Consider the following 25,944-nt stretch of genomic DNA (forward strand, 5'->3'; position numbering starts at 1 on the left):
TTTCTTGTCAAAGAATAAGGTCAGAAAAAAGTCTCCTTTAAGCCTTATGTAACAGATTCTCAAGGAAGATGGACGTAGGAGACACATGTGTGTCATTATATGTGTCACGATGTCAAGAGTGCACACACACATGGTCACATGTCACCAGACCTACTCCAGGTGAAGAAGTCGTATATTTCAAGAGCATGCTTATGGATGGCAGCCGTCAAGTTCAATGTCATCTTATCAGAACTGACACTACTTTTTTCAGAGGCTAATGAAGCACTCGAAGTCGAGCAACCTTGACCTATTTCTTTGGCTGATAATAGGCAGTTCCACTCGGTCGTTATGAAACATCTGGAAGCATTAGTATTGAAGACATATACATGTAGGCTGATTGATTTAAACAGACGAATTAATAGTGGTGTGGATATCGATTTTGCCCAGAGCGCCGACAAAAAGGATTAAGACAAGATATACTGACAGCCATGTTGACTAATTTGGCATCTGTATCATACAACTTGCCTCAATCAACAGGCATAAGAGGATGAGTGCAAAATTCAGTATTTCAGCCACATAGAGTGAGTGAGTATGGTTTTACATCGCTTTTAGCAAAATCCCAGCAATATCACGGCGGGGAACACCGGAAAATGGGCTTCACACATTGCACCCATGTGGGGAATTGAACCCGTGTCTTCGGCGTGACGAGCCAACGCTTTAACCACCAGGCTACCTCACCGCCCCTCAGCCACATACAGACTAGACAAAGTAATGTATATATATTTTCTACAGGGTTTACTGATTCCCTCCAGTTCCCGGCGAATTTTTAGGTTACCCGAAATACACAAATATTCCACGATTATGTGGTGGATATACACCTTCTTTCAAATTTTAATCTGTTTCAACGGATGATCTAGACTGTTTTTCTCTTGTAGTGACAATTTATATTTAAGTGGCATTCTCTTAGGCTACCTTCTCAGGGGGACAATCATTTTACACTGCTTCAATCCCCCCCCCCCCCCCCCCCCCACTCGCGTTACCAAATATATACTAACAATTTACGAAATAACTATTTTTGTACATAAAACAATATACAATTCTACTTCCGACTAAATGAGAACTTATATTATCAGATAAAAGTGACAAAATTAGTACACCACACAGCAAATGCGGTGGCGACAGTGATCACATCTAATTGTAACTAGCCAATCAAAACATGCAAACATGAATGACGTAAAACGAAGTTGCCAGACATTTTAATGTTCAACAAAACACAATATCATCTCTTTGGAGACATTATCTACGGTAGTGCCATACTTATTACCTGCCACGGGCAGGCCGTCCACGTTTGACGACACGTCAAGACAACCATATTCTGTAGATGCAACCTTCACGTTAACAGCTCGGACAATTCCTGGGTTAAGAGCCGTACGCAACTGGCTGAGGGTCCCGACGTCCAGCGATCCGCTAAATTCTGCTTCCATATCACCGCTAGGATATAGTATTCCTGCTAGGAACGCCCAACTTGGTGTAGACAGCATCTGCGGTCCAGAAGACAAGACTGGAACAGTAGGCTGTTCACAGAGTCCAGCTTTCATCTTGACGGGTCTGATGGTCTTGCAAGGGTCTAAAGGCGACCAGGAGAACGCTTTAGCGCCGCTTGCTTCTGTGCGGCGTCATACAATAAATACCTTTTTATGCTAATTGTAAGAATGGGTGGTACTACCGGTAGGGAGGACATTACCTTTTTCACGAACACCTGGTGTCATTACTGATTTGCCATGGTCAGTTCATATTAGATTGACAGCTATTATTTTCCTTTACGCCCAATGAGATTGTTTCGGCGGATAATCTCTTTCATTGACGTTTTATATCACATTTACTCATAGTTTGGGGTCGGAAATGTAATGGTATGGGGTGGCATCACAGCTCATAGGAGAGTACAACTCTCTAGACCTCTCCCCCATAGAACATGTCTGGGATGAGATGGGACAAAACCTACGACAGGACCAGAACCAGCCGTTAACGCGACCTCAATTGGGCCAATCTTTGGTGGACATTTGGAACAATATCTCCCTGGCTGTTTTCAATCATCTGGTGTCTTCAATGTGTTGCTGGTTTAATCAGCGCAAATGGTGGTCACATCCGAAACTGACATTGTTAGTTGTGTTGTCTCCATATCCCCTGTTACTAGGTATGTGTTTTGTCAATTGGTTTATGACACAATATTGATCAGACGAATGACCTAATATTATGTTTCCTTTTTCCTTTAGTATACAGGGGCGGTGGGGTAGCCTAGAGGTTAAAGCGTTCGCTTGTCACGACGAAGACCCGGGTTCGATTCCCCACATGGGTACATTGTGTGAAGCCCATATCTGGTGTCCCCTGCCGTGATATTGCTAAAAGCGACTTAAAACCATACTTACTCACTCACGTAGTACACATATTATTCAAAAGTAGTAAAGCTTAAGTATTTTATATTTCAAGTCTTTTCAATATCAATTCAAACGAGACTAATTGACCTTTAATGCTGCCACGAATTCAGTAGGAATTGTTGCTTCGAGATCATATTTATCCACACATCTCAAAGATTATCGGGCGCTATAATCACACAGGGAAACATAAACACCATAAAAGGGTATGGATGCAATGTAAGTATTATAATTTCTATAATAATTTTTATGTTGAAATGTTGCACAGTTCTTGCTCAAAGAAGACGCGGAACTGTTCAGAACATGCGAAGAGGACCACTTGAATTATTATACTATACTCGAGGAAGTCAGCATAAAGATCAGTGACTCAATGATATAACTGCTCGTGGCTTTCATTTTCTGGACAATGTATTTTCCCCACTGATTTGTGATCCTCAGCTGTGAAATGTGTGTGTGTCGTGGGTTCCAATCGGAAACCTGAATCAGTTTCCTTGGTTTGCCAGCGTTGCAGTAAAAGCATATATTTGGTTGCAGTGTTTTGCAACCTAAAATATAAGTATACCGCAACGCTGACCAACCAAGGAAACTGATTCAGGTTTTCCTATTGGAACCCAGGAATCCACCTATTCGAGGCAAATATGTTTGAAGTAAAGTTAAAAATATTTTGTTTGATGTTTATTTGGTTAACGCCGCACTCAGCACAATTCCAGTTATATGACGGCGGTCTGTAAATAATCGAGTCCGGACCAGACAACCCAGTGATTGACATCATGAGCATCGATCCACACAATTGGGATACGAGACATGCATCAACCAAGTCAGCGAAGCTGACCACCCGATTCCGTTAGTCGTCTCTTGCAAACATATTTTGTATAATATGCGGTCAGCTGCTGATAGAGACATTAAGAATGTTGTTCTGCAGTGAGTGTAACCTCACACATCCTTGACAGGCTTACTGGTCGTGCGATCGAAGTCCAGATTCGACCCGATTATAATCCTCGTTTTGTGAACATCATACTCGATCTTGTGGGTTTCACAAAAGTGATTAACGTTTGGTAGTGAGGGGTCACCCTTAGGGCTTTCCTCCCACATTGTGCTGTAACGCTGTGATATAGGTAAAGGCGGCGTTTTGCCTCACTAACTCACTCCATAAAGCTTTCTGGTCGTGGCCATGTCATAAAGGACAGTCTTATAGAAGCCCAACCAACCGCTCGGCTAAATGCCTTGTAGAATTATTGAACACATAAACCTATTTGATGAAAGCCTGGGGACGAATGTCGTGTTCTGAGAATTCCTAGACAAATTCCTCATTTAGAGTGAGTGAGTGAGTGACTATGGTTTTACGCCGCTTTTAGCAATTTTCCAGCAATATCACAGCGGGGGACATCAGAATTGGGCTTCACACATTGTACCCATGTCGGGAATCGAACCCGGGTCTTCGGCGTGACGAGCTAACGCTTTAACCACTAGGCTACCCGACCGCCCCTCCTCATTTAGACACACCACAGGAAACAGAGAACGATACAAAGACTTTTTATTGACGATCGCATGTCCACAATAGTGTGTGCTACAGCTAGTTATAACCTTCACACTATTTGTGAATATTCGTAATACATCTTCACATGCCGTTGTAACAGCTATATGTATACAGTCCACATGAAGTGCATACATAAATATCTAAAATATGCAACTGCAAATAGAAATTGTACACCGTAAACTAGAAGAATCAATATTAGTTGGAGAGTTGTTTCACACCTTGGGTTCGTTTAACAGCGGCAGTTCGTTGAGCATCGAAACCTTGCTCTTTAGCTCGATATAACTACACCGATGAGCCTAAAATTATACTCTTAAAACTGGACATGGCAAGCAAAAAAATCACAAACGTAACGAGGCTAAAACAGTCGCCGCAATACTGCAAACTTAAGGTCCAAAACACAACTATGATACCCGTATCAAATACGTCACCATCGAATAACCATTTCTTGTTTGTTTCATTTTTAGCAACCATCATCATGGGTGTATACTTTCTTTTGCCCGTCAGTGTATGTGAGGTAGTGAGGTAGTGAGAGCACATGTTACACGCCTGTGTTGACACCATGTAAATGTTTGTTTGTTGTTTGACGCCACATTCAACAATATTCCAGTTATATGACGGCGATCTGTAAATAATCGAGTCTGAACCAGACAATCCAGTGATTGACATCATGAGCATCGATCCACACAATTGGAATACGATGACATGCATCAACCAAGTCAGCGATCTTGACCACCCCATCCCGTTAGTCGCCTCTTAAGACAAGCATAGTCGCCTTTTACGGTAAGAATGGGTTGATGGAGACCTATTCTATCCCGGATCTTCACGGGTCGCATGTCAATTATTTCCACAGAGAGGGGTGTTGGGTTGACATTTTCTTGACATGGCGTTTAGTATGATGGAGTGACAGATGTGAGATGGAGTTTAGTGATCGTTGGCGGCGAGTTGAACGCGGCGTGTGGAGGGAAACGTTTCCTGTTTGGGGCATGTGATGAATGGCGTGTGTCGTTCGTCACGTGTGGAGGTATGTATTTGTTGCGTGTGCTGATTGGCGTGTGGTGTTTAGCGTGTCGCATGTGGTGTATAGTGTGTGGCGTGTGGTGTATAGTGTGTGGCGTGTGGTGTGTAGTGTGTGGCGTGTGGTGTATAGTGTGTGGCGTGTGGTGTATAGTGTGTGGCGTGTGGTGTATAGTGTGTGGCGTGTTGTGTATAGTGTGTGGCGTGTGGTGTATAGTGTGTGGCGTGTGGTGTGTAGTGTTGTGTTTAGCGTGTGGCATGTGGTGTACAGTGTGTGGCGTGTGGTGTGTAGTGTGTGGCGTGTGGTGTGTAGTGTGTGGCGTGTGGTGTGTAGTGTGTGGCATGTGGTGTGTGGCATGTGGTGTATAGTGTGTGGCGTGTAGTGTGTGGTGTGTGGCATGTGGTGTTTAGTGTGTGGCGTGTGGTGTATAGTGTGTGGCATGTGGTGTGTAGTGTGTGGCATATGGTGTGTAGTGTGTGGCATGTGGTGTGTAGTGTGTGGCGTGTGGCGTGTGGCGTGTGGCGTGTGGTTATAATGGTTGTCAGATCGGCAATCATACCGTATAAAATTAATGGTTTTCCTCAACTTTCGAAATAGCCAGTTATATTTTAGCTCAGATGTTCGATAAGTCAGACAAGTTTAGACTCCATATATGTTAACAGCATTGCGGATGAAAGGAATCGGCCAGTTTCCGAACAAACATGCGGTTCTTATATACCAGCATATTATTCATGGTAAGGATTACAGTTAGGAATACATATTACATTTTTTATTAATGTATTCCATTATTTATATTAATTTAGCGAAGAATTGAACGTGTGTCAAATAAGCTCCAAAGAGGATCGCCATATGTTTGCATGTATATGTCCGTTAAAGCACATCACCCGTATTGGATACACAAATCGAGTGTTTATCCTCGAAAATGGACTTTGGAATGTAGGAAGGATATTTCATCAAAGGAAAGAGAAGATATATGATGTTGTAGGAAGCACACTAAATCAGTACCAAAACATCCCTCTGGGGACGAACATACGCCATTGTGGCTTTGTCGAACACAGGATCCTCACATTCGCGGAGCTCTCCATACTATCGCTGCCACCAGTGAAATCTCCCCACAGTGATAGGTCACCTAAGCCATGCTTGGAGTTGAACTCGCACCCAACCGAGCGTTAGTTTACAAACAAGTTATGACTCCCATGACGCCGAGTACTCTAACCCCTGCTACAGTATTTTCTTTGTTTGTCAATTCGAATTTCTGTTTCATTACAACTGTCGTCTAATTGGTATAGAAGTTAGTTCATTTTCCGTTCGTCTGCAACCTCGAACCAATCCGATCAAACAAACAAAACGGTAAATTCATCTTGGAAATATGGTTAGTCGTAAACCTTTTCAAAACTAAATGTGATGGCATTCCCAAAGACATAAACAAAAGTTTAAACGTTACTACATTTGGGGTTAGAGGGCCTGTAATGGCCGCGCCCACACTGGTGGCAGCGATGTTACCGAGAGTGTGACCGCTTGTGACGAACATGGTATTTATGCCTCAGTCACATATACAACGGTCGCCGGACGATGTGGGGGCATCGGTGGGTTTCACCGATGCCCCGGTGTGCCACAGATCTGCCCACATCTGTGACACATCGGTGCAGTAGTCATGAAACCAAAGATGATCGGTTGGAGGGTGTCCGAAGGATTTTTGAAAAAATGGTAGACTTATACCGTCCCGTGACTGACCGGTCATCTGGCGGGAATCGGCCGTGTATCTCCCGATACCCGAACGGTGCCCGTCCGATGTAAATCAAATCATGCAGTGCCCATCCGAGCACCGGCCGATGCCCGGATGAACACCGCCCGTTTCCTGCCCGCTATAAAAGGAGACCGCTCAGTGCCCGGCCAATCACAGTTCGTGTTCGCCGTCGAAATTGCTGCAATAACTGTATCCCATTTCAGTGGATTTTGTGAATCTGTGAAGTCTGAAACTTCGGACATGAAGAGTGGAAAGGCAAAGGGAGCTTCGGGCTCTAGCGTTCTGTATTCGGAGCCAGGCCAGTCTCAGTGTGTGTGGAGGGACAGGCATCCTGAAGACATTCTATGCTGCTCATCCTATTCAGCCCATTATACACTCCGGAACAGGCACGTCAACATTTCCGGTGTCCGATGAATGATACCCGCTCGGCGCCTGCTCGATGCTTTCCCTGACTCCGATTGGTCACCTAACGACTTGGCTTAATCATCCGGTCACCGGAGGGGAACATTCCGAGTATTGACCGATTCCCGGCAGATGGCCTTTCGGCTATCCTCCGATGACCATACCACACCCGCGCACTGCAAAAATTGTCCGATTCCCTCATGGTCTGGCAGGTGCCTGGAGGGTCACTGGTAGGCTTCCGGAAGATAGAGTCACAGATCCATTACCGATGGGGGTGTGGACCACCGGTCACCGCAAGAAAATAACTCAGAGATATTTTCTTCCGATGTGTCCACCGGGGTCTTCCCGATGTTAAAAACATGGCCAATGCTCACAGATGATCGTCCGGCGCCCCGTCGGGTGTCTCTTAATTTTGCCGATTTTCAGCCTTTTCCGGCATCGTAAACTAATCTTTATGTGATATGTGACCAGGCATTAGACCCGAAACAGAAAGGATTATGTCAAAATATCAGATAAAGGACAAAGGCACTGACATAAGAGCTGAGATTCAGTACAACGATATGAGATATTACTCGTGTCTCGATTATACCACGAACCATAAACTGATTATAAATGACAGATATATACTGACACACTTTGAAAACGCAAATTTGCATTTTTGTTGTACATGTATTTGACAAAGGGTCACACAAATCAAATAAGGTTGCTCTGTGTATTAAGGCATGAGGTAATCAAACACAACATTGTCATCGTTCGGGACAAAATCTCATTCGATATGCTTCGAAATGGAATGGAACTGAATCGAGAACAGAAAGACATCATGTCTGATTTTTGAAAACATGATTATGCGTTTTCATTGTGCGTCAGTATCTATATATATGATCGTTCATTTTGAAGTTTGGTAACGGTGAAACACACATATGTGATAAAGGACCACGTGAATATACTCATGGGAGAAAGTACACATAGTCCACATAGAAATGGATCGGTTTTTAATCGTTTTGCACAGGTGCTTCATATGAACAAGTGGCCAATTTTTTGTGAGTTACTTCCCTTAGTCGTCTCAGGATCCGCTGGTCGTAGTTTCAAAGATTCGGCCAGATTGAATACTTCAGCAACAACCAACAAAATCGGTAAACGTTTATGAAGGACGTAACTTTTGGCTTGCTTAACATATCGTTTTTATTTGTTTCAACAAAATCAATCACTGGACTTTCTGGTTCATCGAATACTTGATTGTCAGGTTTATTTACAGGCCGAGGTCGCATTAGCAGGAGTACTGCTGTGCGGCGTCAGGCAGCACATACTTAGTTTTTATGCAAATTGTATGAATGGAGAGTGCTACCGGTAGGGTACCCTTTCCGCGAACACTGACTTTCCATGGTCCATTCATATAATTTCCACAACTAGTTTGCCCTTTACGCCAAATGGAATCTGTTTCGGCAGAAGATCTAGGATGGCTATTCTCATGCATTGCCAATTTATATTAACAACGTTATATTTACAACCAAAATGCTGTTCAAACCGGCGTTAACTGAAACTAACATTAAGACAGTAAGACACAAAGTACGAGAACTTGGTTTTCCAGGAAGTCCATTCTTTGGTTGCCCCAAAGACGGTGTTCAAGACGGAATTAACCAATGTGTCTACCGAATGTTGGTACATATTATGATCCCCAGCGGGATGTCAAGACTTCCATAGATGGAGTGTTTGAGCATCAATTTTCAATATACAGAGATATGATCCACAGCCAGTGTTATATTGTCCATCTGAATAGAAATGTATATGATGAAGTGATTTTAAGGTACTTTGGTACAGACACTGTAAAGTGCAAGACTAATGGACGTGTACAATACTCTATGTGGACATTAGAGATATTGGATCACTCACATTCAAGACTTTTAGAAAACAAACAACGGACAGATACGATACGATAACAAATGAGAAAATGGACAGAAAATATGTCAAACTACCAGATAGGGGTATCCACTTAATATACAACAGTGATTGGTCTATAACATCACTTTTGCTTACTGACAGCTAAACTGACGTAGTTGGTCGGCGAAAACAACCAGACTTGGACGGTCGTACCATGCTTTTCTAGGCTAAAATGGTTATGACCTTGACCTTCACCCACGACAGATGCTACAGGTAGAGAAGAACATGTTCATCTGTTCACCGAGAACCTTTTGTCACCTTCGTAATTTCAAACAAAGTCTTAAATGTTGGTTTCTTTTGAATTTGTGCTTCTATCTTGTGACAGAGGTCGTAAATCATTTTTCTAGGGTCAAGGTTAGGCAACCGACCTTCACCAATGGCAGATGCTTCCAGTAAGGTAAGACACGAGCACCTGGTATCAACATCAGCTAATATATAAGAACACAATGTATAATGTGAACTATGGGTTGAACGGCGCACATTCTGAATACACAACTGAGTTTTGAAAAAACTAATTGGAAAGTGTATATTTCTTCCAATTTGTCCTTGTAGCTGTTTTCTTTCCATGTGACAGCGATACCAGTATTAATTCACACGAGGCTTCGTCGTTAGAATACAAGGCTCTTAAAGAGACTTTAATCGATCACATGTCACGTATTCTTTCTTCCATTTTGATTCAGGAACGTCGTGACTACTGAAAGGGCGTGCACACTTTTCTCGGTTCCGACCCGTGACACATCGTGCGCCTGTTCATTATCCTGAAACAATTCATTTCAGTCCTTAACGACTTTACCGCCGGGACAATAAATACCACGTGGTTTTATCCTGGAACCAATCATTTCAACCAGTATTGTCTTTTTAGTCATGGTAGTAACTCACCCTACTTGGTTTCCAAGTCTGAAACACCTCGAGCAAGATGCGTCCACTACAGATGTCAGTAACCTCATGACATTTGATACGCTCTTGGGGAATGCGTCACATGATAACTGAGATACTTCCCTCACCATACGTCACACTCTTCACTGGCTTCCCCCAGGTCCCCGAAAGCTTCATACATCTTCCCGTACAGGCACAGTGAGGCATCATAGGCTATATGTTTACGTCCATGAGTAACGTCAAAATATATTTTCTATTTTCGAAATCACATCCATGATGTTATTATATGGTTAATACAGAATACAATCTCCCGAAGGTTACTCTTTGTCTGTCTCTGTGTTTCGTGTTAAACACAGCACTCAGCAATAAACCAGCTATTTGATGGTGCTTGTAATTTATCTAGTCAGGATCAGACAATCCAGTGATTGTTATTATGAACAACGCCAGTCGGGGTACGATGACATGTTATCGACCCAGTCACCGTGCCTGACCACCTGATCCAATAGGTCACCTCTTGTGACCAACAAGGGATGCTTCATCTCTACGTGACGTTACACTGGATATCTGCCATGTAAATCGTGTTTGACTTTTGAAGTTCCACCGAAAGTCAACTTTGAATGTAAGGAATTGTTAAAAAGAACGAGCTTCTTGTACGTTCGTTTAGGCACTCGGAAAAACTGCGTTGGACCTTCGAATCCGCAGTTTATAAAATTAAATGCGCTTCTTTTGGAGGTCGGTATGACGTATAAAAGTAGGAATGTTGTCGTATGATCCATACTGCGAGGAAGCGAATCACATAAATATGTCTTTTGCAGTAGCAAAATAGTCCACCGTAAATATCTGAAGAAAACACTTCACACAACCAGTTCTGTTTGATTAAGATTCGTGGCAAGGATTGATGTTGCACTAATGCCCTGCCGTTTACTCGGTGCTGCGGAATCTTCTTGAAGTCTTTAAAAGGCGGATGACTGTGCCTCCAAGCATATGGATGCCGGGCCAATGTAAATGCCATTCTTTGTCATGTCTCCTCTGTACGTTTTCACATGTCTCACGGGAACCCTGAAATGATAAAAATCTATAATATGTAGGAGGATCTTAAACCCTGCAATAAACACTCATCATCACTATAACTTACGCCTCTACACATGAAGATTATTATTATTAATGTTATCTGAACCGCGCATCCCTACTATGTCGGGACATATATTAATGATAAAAAAAATTAATAAGGAAGAGATATATTATTTTATTCACCTGATGAAGAAGTAAATATATACTCAATAAATTCTCTTCTTTATGTGTATCACATCTAAATGCATTTCAAAGATTTAATAATAATTAATGTTATGTAAAATATCTAAAAGTCATACAACGTCACACAGGAAAGATAGATGTATCAAGTTGTGGCATAAAAAGGTTATGGCGAGCAGACAGTAACGTCACCGAGATACTCTTAAGGACATTTATTCATTCATACCTTACAATTTCTACAGTAGAACTACCTCCGTCCTTCAGGGGGACCGCACTTATCACCGTGTCACTGGCTATTAAAAGGGGGTAATATATGAAGTCAGTTTACAACATCGAAAGGGATACATATATATTTCTATTTTCAGTTTGAGGCTTAATGTTTCAAAATATGTACTTGATAAAAGTATAATTTTCGAATAATAGTATAACACCATACAACTACCGATTTAAGGATTTGGGTAGTAACTGAAAAATCCATTTCGACCATTATTGTTTTTAAACTTACTTTCTTTAAAAGGTATATCATATATTTTCTATATTGTTTAGAAAATGTTGTTCATTACACAAACATGTAGATTCATGTATATCTACATTAGCTACAGATACACTGTTATACATACTGGAGTTGAACTTATAGGTTTATTGTTAGCACTTTAGTTAAGTGTAATGATAAACAATGAATTTCAATAGCGCATCTCTTCCAGATGAAGTTCTGCTCAAAAAGCGTGTACAGTATATCCGGCACCGAACGTTTTGGTCCGGGAATCGCGTTCTATCATCAAAACATTTTTCCATCGCAAATGGCTGCAAGATTGCTGATGCGGTGTCATGCAATATTTACTCACAAACTCACATCATCCATCTATCACACACCTTCTCAACACAACACATATAAATTACTTGTTCCTGCCTGCAATACTTGTTCTGACTTGATCATGACCAACACAAGAATCGTTGGTGTTCACGATAGTGGTAAACCGTGTGTGTCTGTACTTGAGGGCTCCCGACCTGGTCCGTAGTCTGCTCGATGGTCTGCAGCACGGCACGACTGAGGCTAAGGCATGTCTGAATCTACTGGATCCGACTGTGTAGATGATGGGGTTCAAGGCACAACTGAGCTTAGCGAACATGGTTGGAAGACACGAGGCAGCGACTGGTACTTTTATCCTCAGCACAGACAGAAGGGAGAACAGTGCATAAGGAGTCCACACTGTGAGATAGGATGTCACCATCACAATACATATCTGAAATTCGAAAAAGGATTGTGGATATTAGTATATGATTATTATTATTAATAATAATAATAATAATAATAGCCTGAATAATAATAATAATAATAATAATAATAGCCTGAAAAGAGAAACAGAAGGCTTTCTGTTTGCTGCTCAGCACCAGTGACTTCCCACTCAAAACCGTCAATGTGTGATTTTGCATAAAAATATAAATATGAAATGGAAATTATGGAATGAATTTAATTGGACCGTCCAACATATTGTCAGTAGATGCCCAGCTTTGGCACAAAGACTTTATCTAAAGTGACATGATGGCGTGGCTCGATCCTTTTATTACCGTCTCCGCCATGCTTGTGGTTTTGACGCAGAGGTCCATCCATGGTACGATCCGGAATATGTAGAGGGCGTCATTGAAAATGAAATGAATTCTTTGGAATAGGCCCGTATACAGCCTAAGACCTATCCAGGCCAACAAACCTGATCTTGTCCTTTTTGATAAATCCAATGAAATCTCGCTTTCGAAATGTCACGCTTGCATCCCAAGTACCTAGTTGTTCGACTCCCCATTGTTCTCGGTGCCTTAGGTTTGGTACCTTCCAATCTGTTGACTGACATTGGGAGAGTACCCGGGTTTGCTACCAGGAATACAGCCCTTCTGACAACACACAAACAAACAACGTGTGCTATGTGGCCAAATTCCCTTGTTTTCAAGAGGAGAGCACACTTGGTGCCCATGGGTCAAGGAAGAGAGTGTTTCCTTAAGTTTGGAGTGCGGGATAGTTGTGTTAGAAAGTTGAACAAGCCAATGTTTTGACACAATTGATCTGGTTCTCTTCAAAGGTTGCAAATATTTACGGAAACCCTTTGAGGTTTTCAGAAGCCAGATTATTAATCCACCTTTACTTTAAGCTTCAGTTTGAAACAGCTAGAAAACCCCTCTTGTAAGGCTACTTGAGTTTGTATATTTCGTTGATGTTACATTTACAGAACATCATGGAAATTTGAAAAATGAACGCAACATGAACAATATTTAAATATCACAAAACATAAGGATACGGCGTGTAATAACTTTTTTTATCTTTGAGTATGTGCATTTTGGATACTTTATCATACATATACACATAGGTTCCTGTAGTTCCAGCCCTTGGCGCTACATTACACAAGTTTTGAGGTTCAATCGAGCATGCTCTTTATGCCAAGATTTCAAAGAGCGCCATACGAATAGTACTTAGATGTTGTTCGATCAAGATTTCAACATTCAAGGCCTCAGTAAAGCTTTAAAAAAACCGTATGGTTTACATATGGAGGAAATTTCTTATCGGATGCATCAGTGACAAATATTATGTCCGATGCAATTCCCTATTCTGACATATCATATGATCCCGTACTCTTTCTGGTGAACAATTGACTTGAATGTGCATGTGTTTATGACAGGTGCCACCGCAGGGTTAGGAAACGCTCACCTTTTCGCTATTTGATAGTGATTCATAAACACATGCTCATGATAAATTCGGAATCGTACAATCTGATGAATATGGAAAGGGTTTTTAGACAGATAACGATACTTGTACATGTACAAATAGATTGACTTCAGTGAAGAGTTGAAGTTAATCGTCTTAAACTCTCACGCTGATAAAGTAAGGTTTGGAATAAAAAATATTACGAAAGGATTCCAGGGCGCATTGCTGTCTAATACTCAAAACATACAAACGCGATAATATAAAAGACGTCTTAATGGACGTGAAGTGAGACTATGTAAGATGCATAGGAATTGTATTCCCTTGATGGGACAGGAGAGCACCAGCAATCAATAATGGCTTGGGGAAACCCTACAAGTGCTCAATCAGACTGGATGGCATTGACCGTGAAACCGTGAACATGTCTGAAGTAGAGCACTGCGAACAAGAACTTGTAGTGTGTCGTGGATTCAGTAGGTCATGCCCGGGTTATAAAGAAATAGGGCACCTTAATTAAAAGGAGTGCGGGTGTTATGCAACACTTTTATCTCATTCGGGAAGCACTGTAACCTACAACCCATACAAATGCTGCTTGGTTTAATGGTCTGTGATAACAGCCAGGGAAGGGTTTTTTACCTTTGCCGATGGAAATGTTTTTACTGGTTTACACTTTGCAGATGTAATTCGAATTTTCCATTTGAGAAATAGCAAATACAGATTAACTCACACTCGTTCACATTCTCATATTATGAAACACTTGTGATGAATGCTCTATGTATATAATTTTGTTGGCATTTTTCTAATTCGTTAAAGGATCCGGACATAAGTACATAAGTCAATATATACTGAACCACAAACGAAACGTCACCATGGATAGATATATGAGAAACCTTATTTGTCCAAACACTGTAAACATACTTTGAGACATATTAAAAAGATGAAACTTGGCAAAACTGATCATCAAGGTTGAAATTAAAGTGTCAAATGTTCTTAAAGTGAAACACAACATTAGTCTCCGAGAAAGTGGCATCACAAGTCAGTATCTCGTGTGTCCGCCATGTGCATTGATGACTGCCGTGCAACGTCGATGCATGGAATGGATGAGGCGGTTGATGAAGGTCATAGGCACTTGAGCCCACACTCTGAGGAACGCCTGACGCAGTTCATTTGCAGTTGTCGGCCTTGGTCGGACGTCATTCAGCCGTCTTTGAATCTCATTCCACAGGTGCTCAATGGGATTTAAATCGGCACTGAGGGCAGGCCACTGCATGGATCTGATGTCATTCTGCTGGAGGAAGTCTCTTGTTGCTCTCGCAGTGTGGGCACGGGCGTTATCATGCTGAAGCTCATGGTTGCGGCGTCGTGCCAAATGAGGTATGGCGTGTGGTCTCAATACTTGATCAATGTACCGAGCTGCTGTGACACCATTGCCTCTCTCTGTGCAAGACCAATTCCACCCCACGCCATGATGCTCGGACCACCCCAGAAGTCTCTCTCAACAACACAAGCATACGAATAACGTTCTCCGCGGCGTCGCCAGACTCTCTCTCCCTCTCTCTCTCTCTCTCTCTCTCTCTCTCTTTCTCTCTCTCTCTCTGCCATCTGCTGTAGAGATACAGTAACGGCGCTCGTCTGAGAAGAGGGCTCTTCTCCACTGCTGGTGGTGCCAATGCTGGTGCTGTGTTGCCCACTGAAGACCGTCCGGGCGATGACGTGGTGTCAGAATGGGTCCTCGGTGTGGCCTGTGACAGTGGAGGTGTCTGCTCGTCAATCGTCGACGCACGGTGTCCGCACTAATGTGTGGCTGGTGTGTCCCATTGGTCTGTCAAGCAGTTTCCGGAGCAGTAACAAAGCGATCTTGGAGATGCTGTCGCACAATCTGACGATCCTGACGTCGGGTGATGACCCTTGTTCTTCCACTACGTGGTCGGTCATCTGTAGTGTTGGTGGTCCGGTACCGTTGCTGGAGCCTGGATATGATCCTTACGTGGACTTTAAATGCATAGGCTACTTGCCGGGCGGTTTGTCCAGCTTGCAATGGTCCAGGGCTTGGTGTCGCTGATTTCTTGTCAATCTTGGCATGTGGTAGCAATTCAAAAACGAAAGAATGTTATCCGATCTGGCTGGATTTTTATAGGGCAAGAAATGGGGGAATGCATGTACATTTAAATTTGCACGGAACTCACGTGCATCGGGTTACCATGGCCTTTGCCGTGGTGCGTTTGGGCGATCGGTTTTATTGTCATTTGCTTTGGGGTTTTTATCATCAATTTTCATTTTTCCGGACAAGGTTATGTAAAATTTTAGAAACTTTGCAAGGATTACCCAGATATTTCAATGACAACTTTTCATGCATTGTTACTTGGGGTGACGTTTCTTTTGCGGTTCAGTATATATAAATTCCTTATTTACTCACTATTAATGCATGTAATTAGACAACCCATGACCACATCCTAACAGACGCCCGTCAATTTTTCAAAACTCTCCACCTGCCTTTCACGTGTTTATAACCTGTCAAGAAGACATATGAATATGACATTAATATTTACAAAAGGTATGTTCAAATTGTATCTGAATTAATTGTCTGTGTCAGTTTGTATGACTTTGCAAGATTGTGAAACACACACACACACGTACAAAAACACTACGTACATATGTCGGTTGACAGTCCATGGAACTAAAGAATATGTAACCAGATTGATCATGCGTTTGTGGACTTTTATAATAGACTTTTACTAGAGATTTCTTATGACCATGGGAATGTTTTTTGTCGCACATTTTTACACTTCCTTACCCACTGGCACACATCGTTTCAATGAAAACTGCATGAGTGGTGAGTGCTACCGGTGTAGCAGAAAGTGCGAACACCGTGTGTCGGTGATCTATTCACACAATTTTCATCACTAATTTGCCGTTTACGCCTTCGGGAATTTGTCTGGGCAGTTATTGAAAATAATTATTCTCCAGCGTTGACCTTTTGAATTTACACTTGAACCACAGATGAGGCACAGGGCGAGTTCCTTCATCTTGATTCATACAACATGAATGTTAAATAATGGCTTCATACAATAAACATTCCGACTGTTTTCGGTCTTCCTGGCTCCATATTCGTCTTTGATGTCCATGCAGCACATACTATTATTATCAGTTTCTTCACGTTATCAAATAAATGTGTCATACTTTTCCTTCCAGTGACATAGAAGTTATAAGTGGAACAATACCATGAAACCAATAGCTATGATCATCCCTTGTGTGGTTATCTGGATTCATGTTATTATGGTAAACCAGATTCAGCTGACATATTTCAAGGATTACAGGGCAACCACACCACCCGAATCGATCGGAAATGAATACGCCTCGTGGTAAGAGTGAATAAAAACATTTTCATTGACCACATTTATACTTCAAATGGAGTTGGTTCAATCATACGTCCTTTAGAACACGAAGAACCACAACAGCCAAGCAAAACAATCACAGAGACAAATTCTAGATGGTATGGCGAAGCAGGACTTCTTTTTAGGTTTGGACATCAGACCTTGGATTTCGCCACAGCAAAGTCATGTATGTTTCTTTGAGTTGCATTAAAAAAAGAAATAAGATATAAATTTAAAAAACCATTATAATTTTCTGATTGCAAACGGGATCTGAACAGAGTTAGATCATTTATGCTTGTAGTAAAACATCTTCGGCTCCACAAAACACATCGAGTGACAAAAATGATATCCGATGCAATTGCCTATTTGAATTATACTACGTGTATCTTATGTTTAGGGAAATGTTATGGGTCGTCGTATTTATTTCTGGAGATGAAGCGTCTATTAGAAGCCACCCTTATGGGCCTCCAGCGTCTATTTGACGAAATTCGGTAAGCAGAAGAGATCACCAAGAATTTGATACCAAACAATGTAATATAACAAATAACTTACTGTGTAAGGATGTAGACTATTTAAATTTAAATGCAATCATAAGAAAGTTGAATGTGATTTATAGATAAAATGACTCAGTTGTGTTTATTGAAACAGTAGCTGTTCCTATAGTTCAATGTAATTTATAGATTGGTCACTATATTCAAACTCGGCATAAACTTATATGCACATTCTGGTTCAATGAATCCAAGGGAAGATTATTTTGACATTGGAGACTATTTAAAATATGTCATTGGCCACGATATATTTGATTTGTGACGTTAATCTGAAAACGACATTTGTCTGAGAGTTCGCCGATTGTAAATGTTGATTGATTTTTTAATTTCTATTGACAGTTCGATGATTTTGCGATATTATCAATCTCTTACAACTAAATAAAGGCATCGCGACCTAACACCATAAGTTAAAGTACCTTTCAGTTGCAAAAAAATACTTTTATTCCGCAGCAAAGAAAACATAATCATGTAACTATCGTCCTGTCTCGGTTAAAGTTGTGTCTTAGTGGCTAAGGGAATTCGATAACTGGACAATTCCCACTGTCTAAATGGTGACGCGAGTGAGTGCATTGTGTTTAAAGTTATTTCTTAATGTAGATCCGAACCAACGATCATAGAATTCTGGCACATCGAACAGACGAACCTTTGCACAGCATTCTGTTTATCAGGTAGTAGTCGACAAATACACGCGTTCAGATTTTGTTTGTTTGTTTGTTTGTTGTTTAATGCCGCACTCAGCAATATTCCAGCTATATGACGGCGGTCTGTAAATAATCGAGTCTGGGCCAGACAATCCAGTGATTAATATCATCGGACCACGCAATTGGGATCGATGAGCTGCATCAACCAAGTCAGCGAGCCTGACCACCCGATCCCGTTAGTCGCCTCTTACGACAAGCATAGTCGCCTTTTATGGCAAGCATGGGTTGCTGTAGATCTATTCTACCCCGGATCTTCACGAGTCACGCGTTAAGAACGAACGAAACGAGAAAAGGCTAAACCCCAAGCTTAAAGAAAAGAAAGCGAAATAAACTAAAACATTGTCTGTGCTGTACACACGTCGCGAAAAAAACTTTTGTCATTGGTGTCCAATGCGGTACAATTTGTTATAAAGGGCTGAGTCCCTTAGCAGCCCTGGAATCTGATGATCGTTGGTTCCAAATTTGCATTAATAAAATTATCCGTGTTGTGTTAGCACAGCAACCGTTGCCGTGGGATTCACTAATAGATTAAATGACAAAACACATACAGCACTTTGGTCTTCCCCCTCCCGTGTAGCTGGCCCACGGGGATATAACTGTATAATGTTCCCTAAATGATCCTCATTTAGACCGGATTGATTTTACAAGTATTCCCTCGCGTCGAAAAGATTTAACAAGAGTTTCCACTGACTTAGAAGATGAACAATCAACATACAGCTACCCTTGACAAGGGGTCGTGCGGCAACACACAAGTCATGCCCTACATGATCTTACCAATATGCACCAAAGTACGTAAATACACTTATAAGCAAACAAGTCTTTAAATAGTTTGCCTTCAAATAAGCTACAAAACGTCAAAGCTTTAGAATAACCATTTTCGATTATCCGCTGAAACATATTTCATTGGGCGTAAAAGGTAAAATAGCGGTGAAAATTTTATGAATGATCACTGAAAATCAGTGATGACACCAGGTGTTAAGGCATATGTGGTCCAGATAAAACGAGTCATATGTCACTTAACGAATGGTTACCAGTCCACATTCGCAGACCACTTCGTGTATTGTCACCTGGTTTTATACATGTTCTTAATAGTGGATTTAACACATCCCGTGCCTCTGTGCAAAATAAGATTAGTGTCCAGTTATAGACATATTTCACGTCTAGACTGTGCTGGTAAAAAGGTGCCGATAATTTCCTTGACACATATTTCTACTTACTGTCTGGACAATGGATTGCTATATCAGAGAAGTGCACGGCTTCCAAGTTGGTAAAAAGGTCATTTCACTTTCCATCAGAAGAAACATACGGGCAATGATCTAAGGTGTCACCTATAGTAGTACTAAATTTACTTCCAACCACAAAAGCATATATCTTATTGAATAGTTAGAAATATACAAAAAATATTTATAAGGATATCCTTTACTGATCAAAGTCACTCACTCACTCTAAATATCGATCGCCTTCGTGGTCTACTGGGTACAACGTCTGCCCAGAGAGCGGAAGGTCTGTGGTTCGATCCCCGGCGCCCCGGCCCTCGCCGCTTCATACCAAGAGATGTTAAAAGATGGCAGGAAACAAGGACTGGTAGGCGCAGGATCAGTATACTGTATCTGAGTGTGGTATCTATATATGTAAAATTGCGGCATTGTATCTCTGTGGGCTGGCACTATGAAACCTGACAAGTACGCACACCTGCTCGCGCATATGCGTACGCACGCACGCACGCACGCACGCACACACACAGAGAAACACTCACTCACACGCACAAACATAACACACACACACACACCACTGTATAAGTGCAATAAGCTTGAACATTGAACATCAGCAAGGCTTCGTTCAACGTACACGCACATTTAATATAACTTCGAAATGGAAACTGTTAACATCGGGTATCTATCATGGTTCTGTATTCAGTCCGCTTGGCTCCAAATGAGAGCGATGAATTGGAAGATAAAATCAAACTCGGGAATAGTCTATTAAATGTCAATACGGCACACGGCAATGAATATCCTTTACCCAACAACATCTGTTGTTTTTTCTTTTTATTCCTATCTCTGAAAAAAGTTGTTTTAGAAACTATCAGGTTGTTATGTGAACAAGATGGACGGAAGGGGGCACAACGGTAGGAGGGACAGCGCAAACACGTACTGCACATGCTACACAGTATACGTCGTTTTTGACTGACAAGGTGCGCTATTCAGCTGATGTTGGATACTATTATTCTGTCAGATTAAAATAAATAAATGCAGCAAAGAGGGTTTGGGTGACCCTGGCACAGTCAGGCTGGTTAGGCTCATCATCAGCTCAGGGTCCTTGCCCCCTCTACACGCAGCCCAGACAGCGAAGGGGACTTCTCCCAGGAAGTGCTGCCAAGTCAAACCCAGCCAGAACTTTTCGGATAATATAAAGACTCCCCAACACTGCAGCCTTCTGCATTACCCAATTGCCAGAAGAGATGTATTCCTGGTGGCAAACCCGGGCACTCTCCCAATGTCAGTCAACAGATTGGGAGGTACCCAACCTAAGGCCCAGTAAGCCGACAGCCTCCCGCCTTACCAAACTGCCAGAAGGGCTGTATTCTTGGCAACAAACAGGGGTACTCTCCCAATATCAATCAACAGATATGGAGGTGCCAAACCTAAGGCACCGAGAACAATGGTGAGTCGGACAACTTGGTACTTGGGATGCAAGCGAGACATATAAGCGAGGTCTACATATTTGCCATTTTCGCGAATCTTGTCAACCGCATCGGTGTAAAAGGGGACAGAGTATTCAATGACATAAATGATTTCATTGGATGTATCAAAAAGGAAAAGGGAGGGTTTGTTGGCCTGGATACGTCTGAGGCTGTATACGGGCCCCCTACATATTCAGGGTCGTACCACGGACGAACCTCTCAGTCAAAATCACAAGGATAACGGTGACAGTAATAAAAGTATCGAACCACGGCATTAAGTCGCATAAGATACAGTTTGTGACGAAGCGGGGCAACGGGGCAATGTGTTGGACAGTCCTATTAAATTCCAGTCATGTTTACATTTTAATGCAAGATTACACAGCCGACTTCATCCATGCGAAAGACTCTGCAGTGTTGCTGATCATCTCAACACACTGCACATCAGAGAGCCTTCCCTTGAAAAACCGAAGCTGTGTTGACAGTCAATTCTGCACCGTCCAGCACTACAGAACCATCATCCAAATCAACGCTGACATTGAGATAATTATTAGCAACAGTCAATCATTACTCGTTACTTGTTGGACCGCAAACGGCTAACCATGGATCTCTAATGGCATTTGTACAGATGAACAAACATATTTCCATCTCTGAAGGAAATGTTCAATATAACCTTTCAGATAATAATTATACAAGATATATAACCCCGTCCTGTTTCATGACATCAATCTGTTCAAAATGTGTCGGACTATAATTGTTGATTTACGCCCCTCAATTCGATCTCATAATGGACATGTTTAGCCTCCAACAGTAACTCAACCAATGATTCATATATAAAATTTACAAAATTATCATCACTTGAAAAATCAGTTCAGGAGTCATCGAGTTTCTGCAGAGCTTGGTTTACCCGTGAAAACTCATATTTGTTTGTCTGAAACCGTCATACAACAGAAGACTGACAGTATCGCATGATGTCAATCACTGGATTGTCTGGTCCAGACTCGATTATTTACAGAACATCGTCATATAGCTGGAATATTGCTGAGTGCGGCGTTAAACAACAAACAAACAAACAAAAACAAATATAATTGGTATTCAGCAGCCCATGCTTGTCGTAAGAGGCGACTAACGGGATCGGGTGGTCAGGCTCGCTGACTTGCTTGATGCATGTCATCATATCTCAGTTGCGTAGATCGATGTTCATGATGTCAATCACTGGACTGTCTGTTCCAGATTCGACCATTTACAGACCGCCGTCATATAGCTGGGATATTGCTGGGTTCGGCGTTAAACAACAAACAAACAAATAATTCACGTACTAAATCTGGATGCCTGAGAGCTCATGTCATTTGGACGTACAACAATAGGAAAGAGGGGCCAACTTACCATAGTGACGTTTCGTTCAACTTGCATCTTCTGGAACACCAGTAGCTTTTCCATCTCTAGAAACCTTTCATTTGATGTGAGTCCAAAACGCAGGGACCTTGCCTTAAACGTTATCTTAACGTAACAGAAGGTGATGATGACAATGTGAATAATGTAACACGTCACCAGTGATGATATTGAATAGGAGAAATCTGAGAGCGAAGTCCCCTGCCAGTTTAAGGTGCAGGAAGTTCCGTAGGGTTCCAATGTATAGCTGCTCCAACCAACTAGAGGCAACGACGTCCAGATGAGGGCATGGCCCCAAATTCCACCAATGACGAATTTCATATATTCGACGTTTGTAAGGTAGTCTGAAAAGCAAATATTGCCAGAGAGCAAATATAAGAATGTATGTAATTCCAAATGTATATTATCATTGAAATGAATATGGAAACACGTAAACTAAATTATTGAATAAGAAATCTTAAAATGCACATTATAGTGAGTGAGTATGGTTTTACGCCGCTTTAGTCATATTCCAGCAATATCACGGCGGGGCGACACCTGAGGTTGGCTTCGCACATTGTATCCATGTGGGGAATCGAACCCGGGTCATCGGCGTGACGAGCAAACGCTTTAACCACTGGGCTACCCTACAGCCCCCTGCACATTATAAGATATAGGGTGGCATGTGAGTCTCTTCTGTGTCACTGGGGGGCACGGGTGACCGCGTCGTCTGAGGCACCGCGATTCGGTGTGCAGAGTTGCGTCCCGTTGGCACGCCAGGAATCTGAGATTGTGGGTTCGCCCCGATTATGTTTCTAGGTTTGTCAGCCCTGATTATGTTTCTAGGTTTGTCAGCACCATACACGTGGGTTTCACCGAAGTGGTAAACGTCTGAGACCTGTATCACTTCGGGCTTTCCTCCCACAATGAGCTGACATTACGTGATATAACTGGAATACTGTTAAAAGCGGCGTTAAACACAACTCACTCACCCTGTCACTTCTGTGTAACTGAATTGTCAAACAATTTCAGGTTACCTTAATTTACCTTTATACGTAATGACTTGATTGATATTTGGAATCTTCACATTTTCCTGTATGTATGTCTTACCATCTACTTAATATGTTTTATTGTATATAAAGATATTGATTTTTTAATTAAATGTAAATAAAGATTTCGCTCGTTTTCTAAGTTGTTCAGTTTCAGATTCACAAAATATCTTCAGAATACACACACATGTATGTGTCACGCAAACTAGAACTTGTTTCACGTTAAAAGAGATTGAACGGGTTTATGTTGCTAAGCCGTGAATCATCATTAATTCAGAACCGCCTGTGGATATCAGGTGTAGTCGAGTGTTTTCTTCTATTACTTTGGTTATTATAACAATATCCAATAAAGTGATACGGATACCGTTTGCAAATTAACCGTACATAAACCGACTTAATAGGTCATAAGAATGATACACATTTAAGCGAAGATAGATAAAGGTCATACGACACCAAACAAAATAAAATATACAGTTCGGTCGGGGTACATATGAAGACATGAATGTACGATCAGATGTCAAGAAATTTCATTTTCAAATATATTACTCAAACGGAGTTAGGGAACATCCGATTATTTCGTATTATTATAGTGAATGTCTCATTGAATGACATGGAATAAGTAGTTATATTGTATTAACTGAAATGAACGAACGTTCATTTGTTGAATGTATGCCACTTGTTGATTGTCTGTAGGTTTAACACGAAGTTCTTTTACGTACATGTTTCTGGATTAACATATTGTTTCAATTTGGGGATCGACATGTAACAAGTTTTCTCAGTTGGTGATTTTGTAACATGCAATAGATAGTTTAGAGAGTCTTTAGCGGGAACATTTTTTACCCTTTGAACTATGTAATGTGCAGCATGTCGATATTGGTCCATTTTGCAGGAAATATACTATGCAAACAAAGTAGGGGATAGTTGGAACATATCTTCTGATCTTTATTGTATTGGCAAAAGGAAATGATATGTTCCTTTCTGCTGGGGGGTATGCGATCAGCTCTAAGGGTTGATGTGATGGGGTGGTGGTGCAGAGGTCGGGGATCAGCCAAAGTCACACTTTTCGAGTAAAACTACCTCTGTTGGCCAGACAATCGCCTCTGCTTTATGCAGAGATTTCTATTGGATATGGAAAGGGTTTCTGTCGATTTATTTTTGTTGGAGGAATCTGGTCACAATCCTTGCACGATGAGCCCGTGCATTATCTTCTTGAAAGATGGCACCAAGAGTGGTGCAATGGTGTTGTCCCGATAATATTGCTCTTTGACTCTACCATGGACAACATGGAGCAGTTCGTCAAGTCATTGTGATACCACCCCATACCATTATTGCCCCAGGCCAAAAACGATCATTCTGTGCGACGTTAACGTCCAGATGACGCTCAAGAGGACGTCCCCAAACTCGATTCCTTTGGTCATGAAAGTGTGAACATCGATTCGTCAGAAAACATGACACTAGCCCAACACCACTGACGCCTCTGATTCAAAAGAAGTGCAGTAAGTTGTGGGGTGACATCTGACGGATTAAGAAACATGCAGTGCTCTGGCAACACTATTCTGATGTGTGCCCACCTGCAACATGCGTATGACACGTGAACGTTCAGCACATTACAACGTCGCACGTTCAGTGCTGTTTTTTCCTTATATGTTTATGTTGTAATCATATTACATGTGTTTTATAACGCGTATTCCAAAAACAATATGCGTCTGCTCACAACTAAGTGTGAATGACAATGGTAAATCTGGCATACCAATCGCCCGGGCTGTCCGAGGGTACGTGCTTAATGACTGTCACAATGTTGTGTTCGGGAGCTTGATTTCTTCGGAAATGTTCTTATTGGTGTATTGTGAGCAGTTTCAGCTCAAAACAAAATATCCCCTACTTTTTTGGCATACTATAAGTTTCTCCTTCGTTGTTCACATATACAACAAGTCTTAAGTGGCATACTGGCGGCATCAAATGACAAATGATCAAATAACCATTTCCAAATCGAAATATTGCTGGTGGGCACAATTTCCTGATGAGATAAGCAGGGTTGTGACGAAAACATGTTCCAGTTCAAGATTGATAAAGATATTTAGTGGAATTGAACTTCAAATGGTAAACATGCTCTTTGAATGTCTTGGTTCAACTTGCGAAGCTAGGATCCAGTTTTGTGACATAATGTATAGTTACTTATGATGTCAGAGCAAGATTTTGGCACGGAAACAATAAGTATCCAATATGTAGAACATTACAGAATCCATATGTAATGATCTTTAAGGCAGATCTATGATAGTTTAAAATAGTCAATGTGTGGGTTTATATACGCAATGTGTTAGTACGAATATGCCCTGAACTTGAGTACAGACCAGATAT

At 41.6% G+C, this 25,944-nt stretch overlaps 1 protein-coding gene across 1 annotated transcript in view; it reads right to left on the reverse strand.

Moving 5' to 3' along the window:
* Window positions 1-11,805: 11,805 nt before the first annotated feature.
* The window catches only part of LOC124133620 (rhodopsin, G0-coupled-like), a 75,169-nt gene continuing 61,030 nt past the window's right edge, over window positions 11,806-25,944 (reverse strand). Inside the window, exons 5-6 of the mRNA XM_046498076.2 lie at window positions 22,553-22,902; window positions 11,806-12,421 (exon numbers count right to left, since the gene is read on the reverse strand). Of these exons, the coding sequence (XP_046354032.1) occupies window positions 12,074-12,421; window positions 22,553-22,902 (698 nt within the window). The 3' untranslated portion in view covers window positions 11,806-12,073. The remainder of the gene's footprint in view (window positions 12,422-22,552; window positions 22,903-25,944) is intronic.

The sequence above is a fragment of the Haliotis rufescens genome, unplaced genomic scaffold (assembly GCF_023055435.1).
Source record: "Haliotis rufescens isolate VD_foot unplaced genomic scaffold, xgHalRufe1.0.p SCAF_5, whole genome shotgun sequence".
In the NCBI taxonomy this organism is placed as follows: Eukaryota; Metazoa; Mollusca; class Gastropoda; order Lepetellida; family Haliotidae; genus Haliotis; species Haliotis rufescens.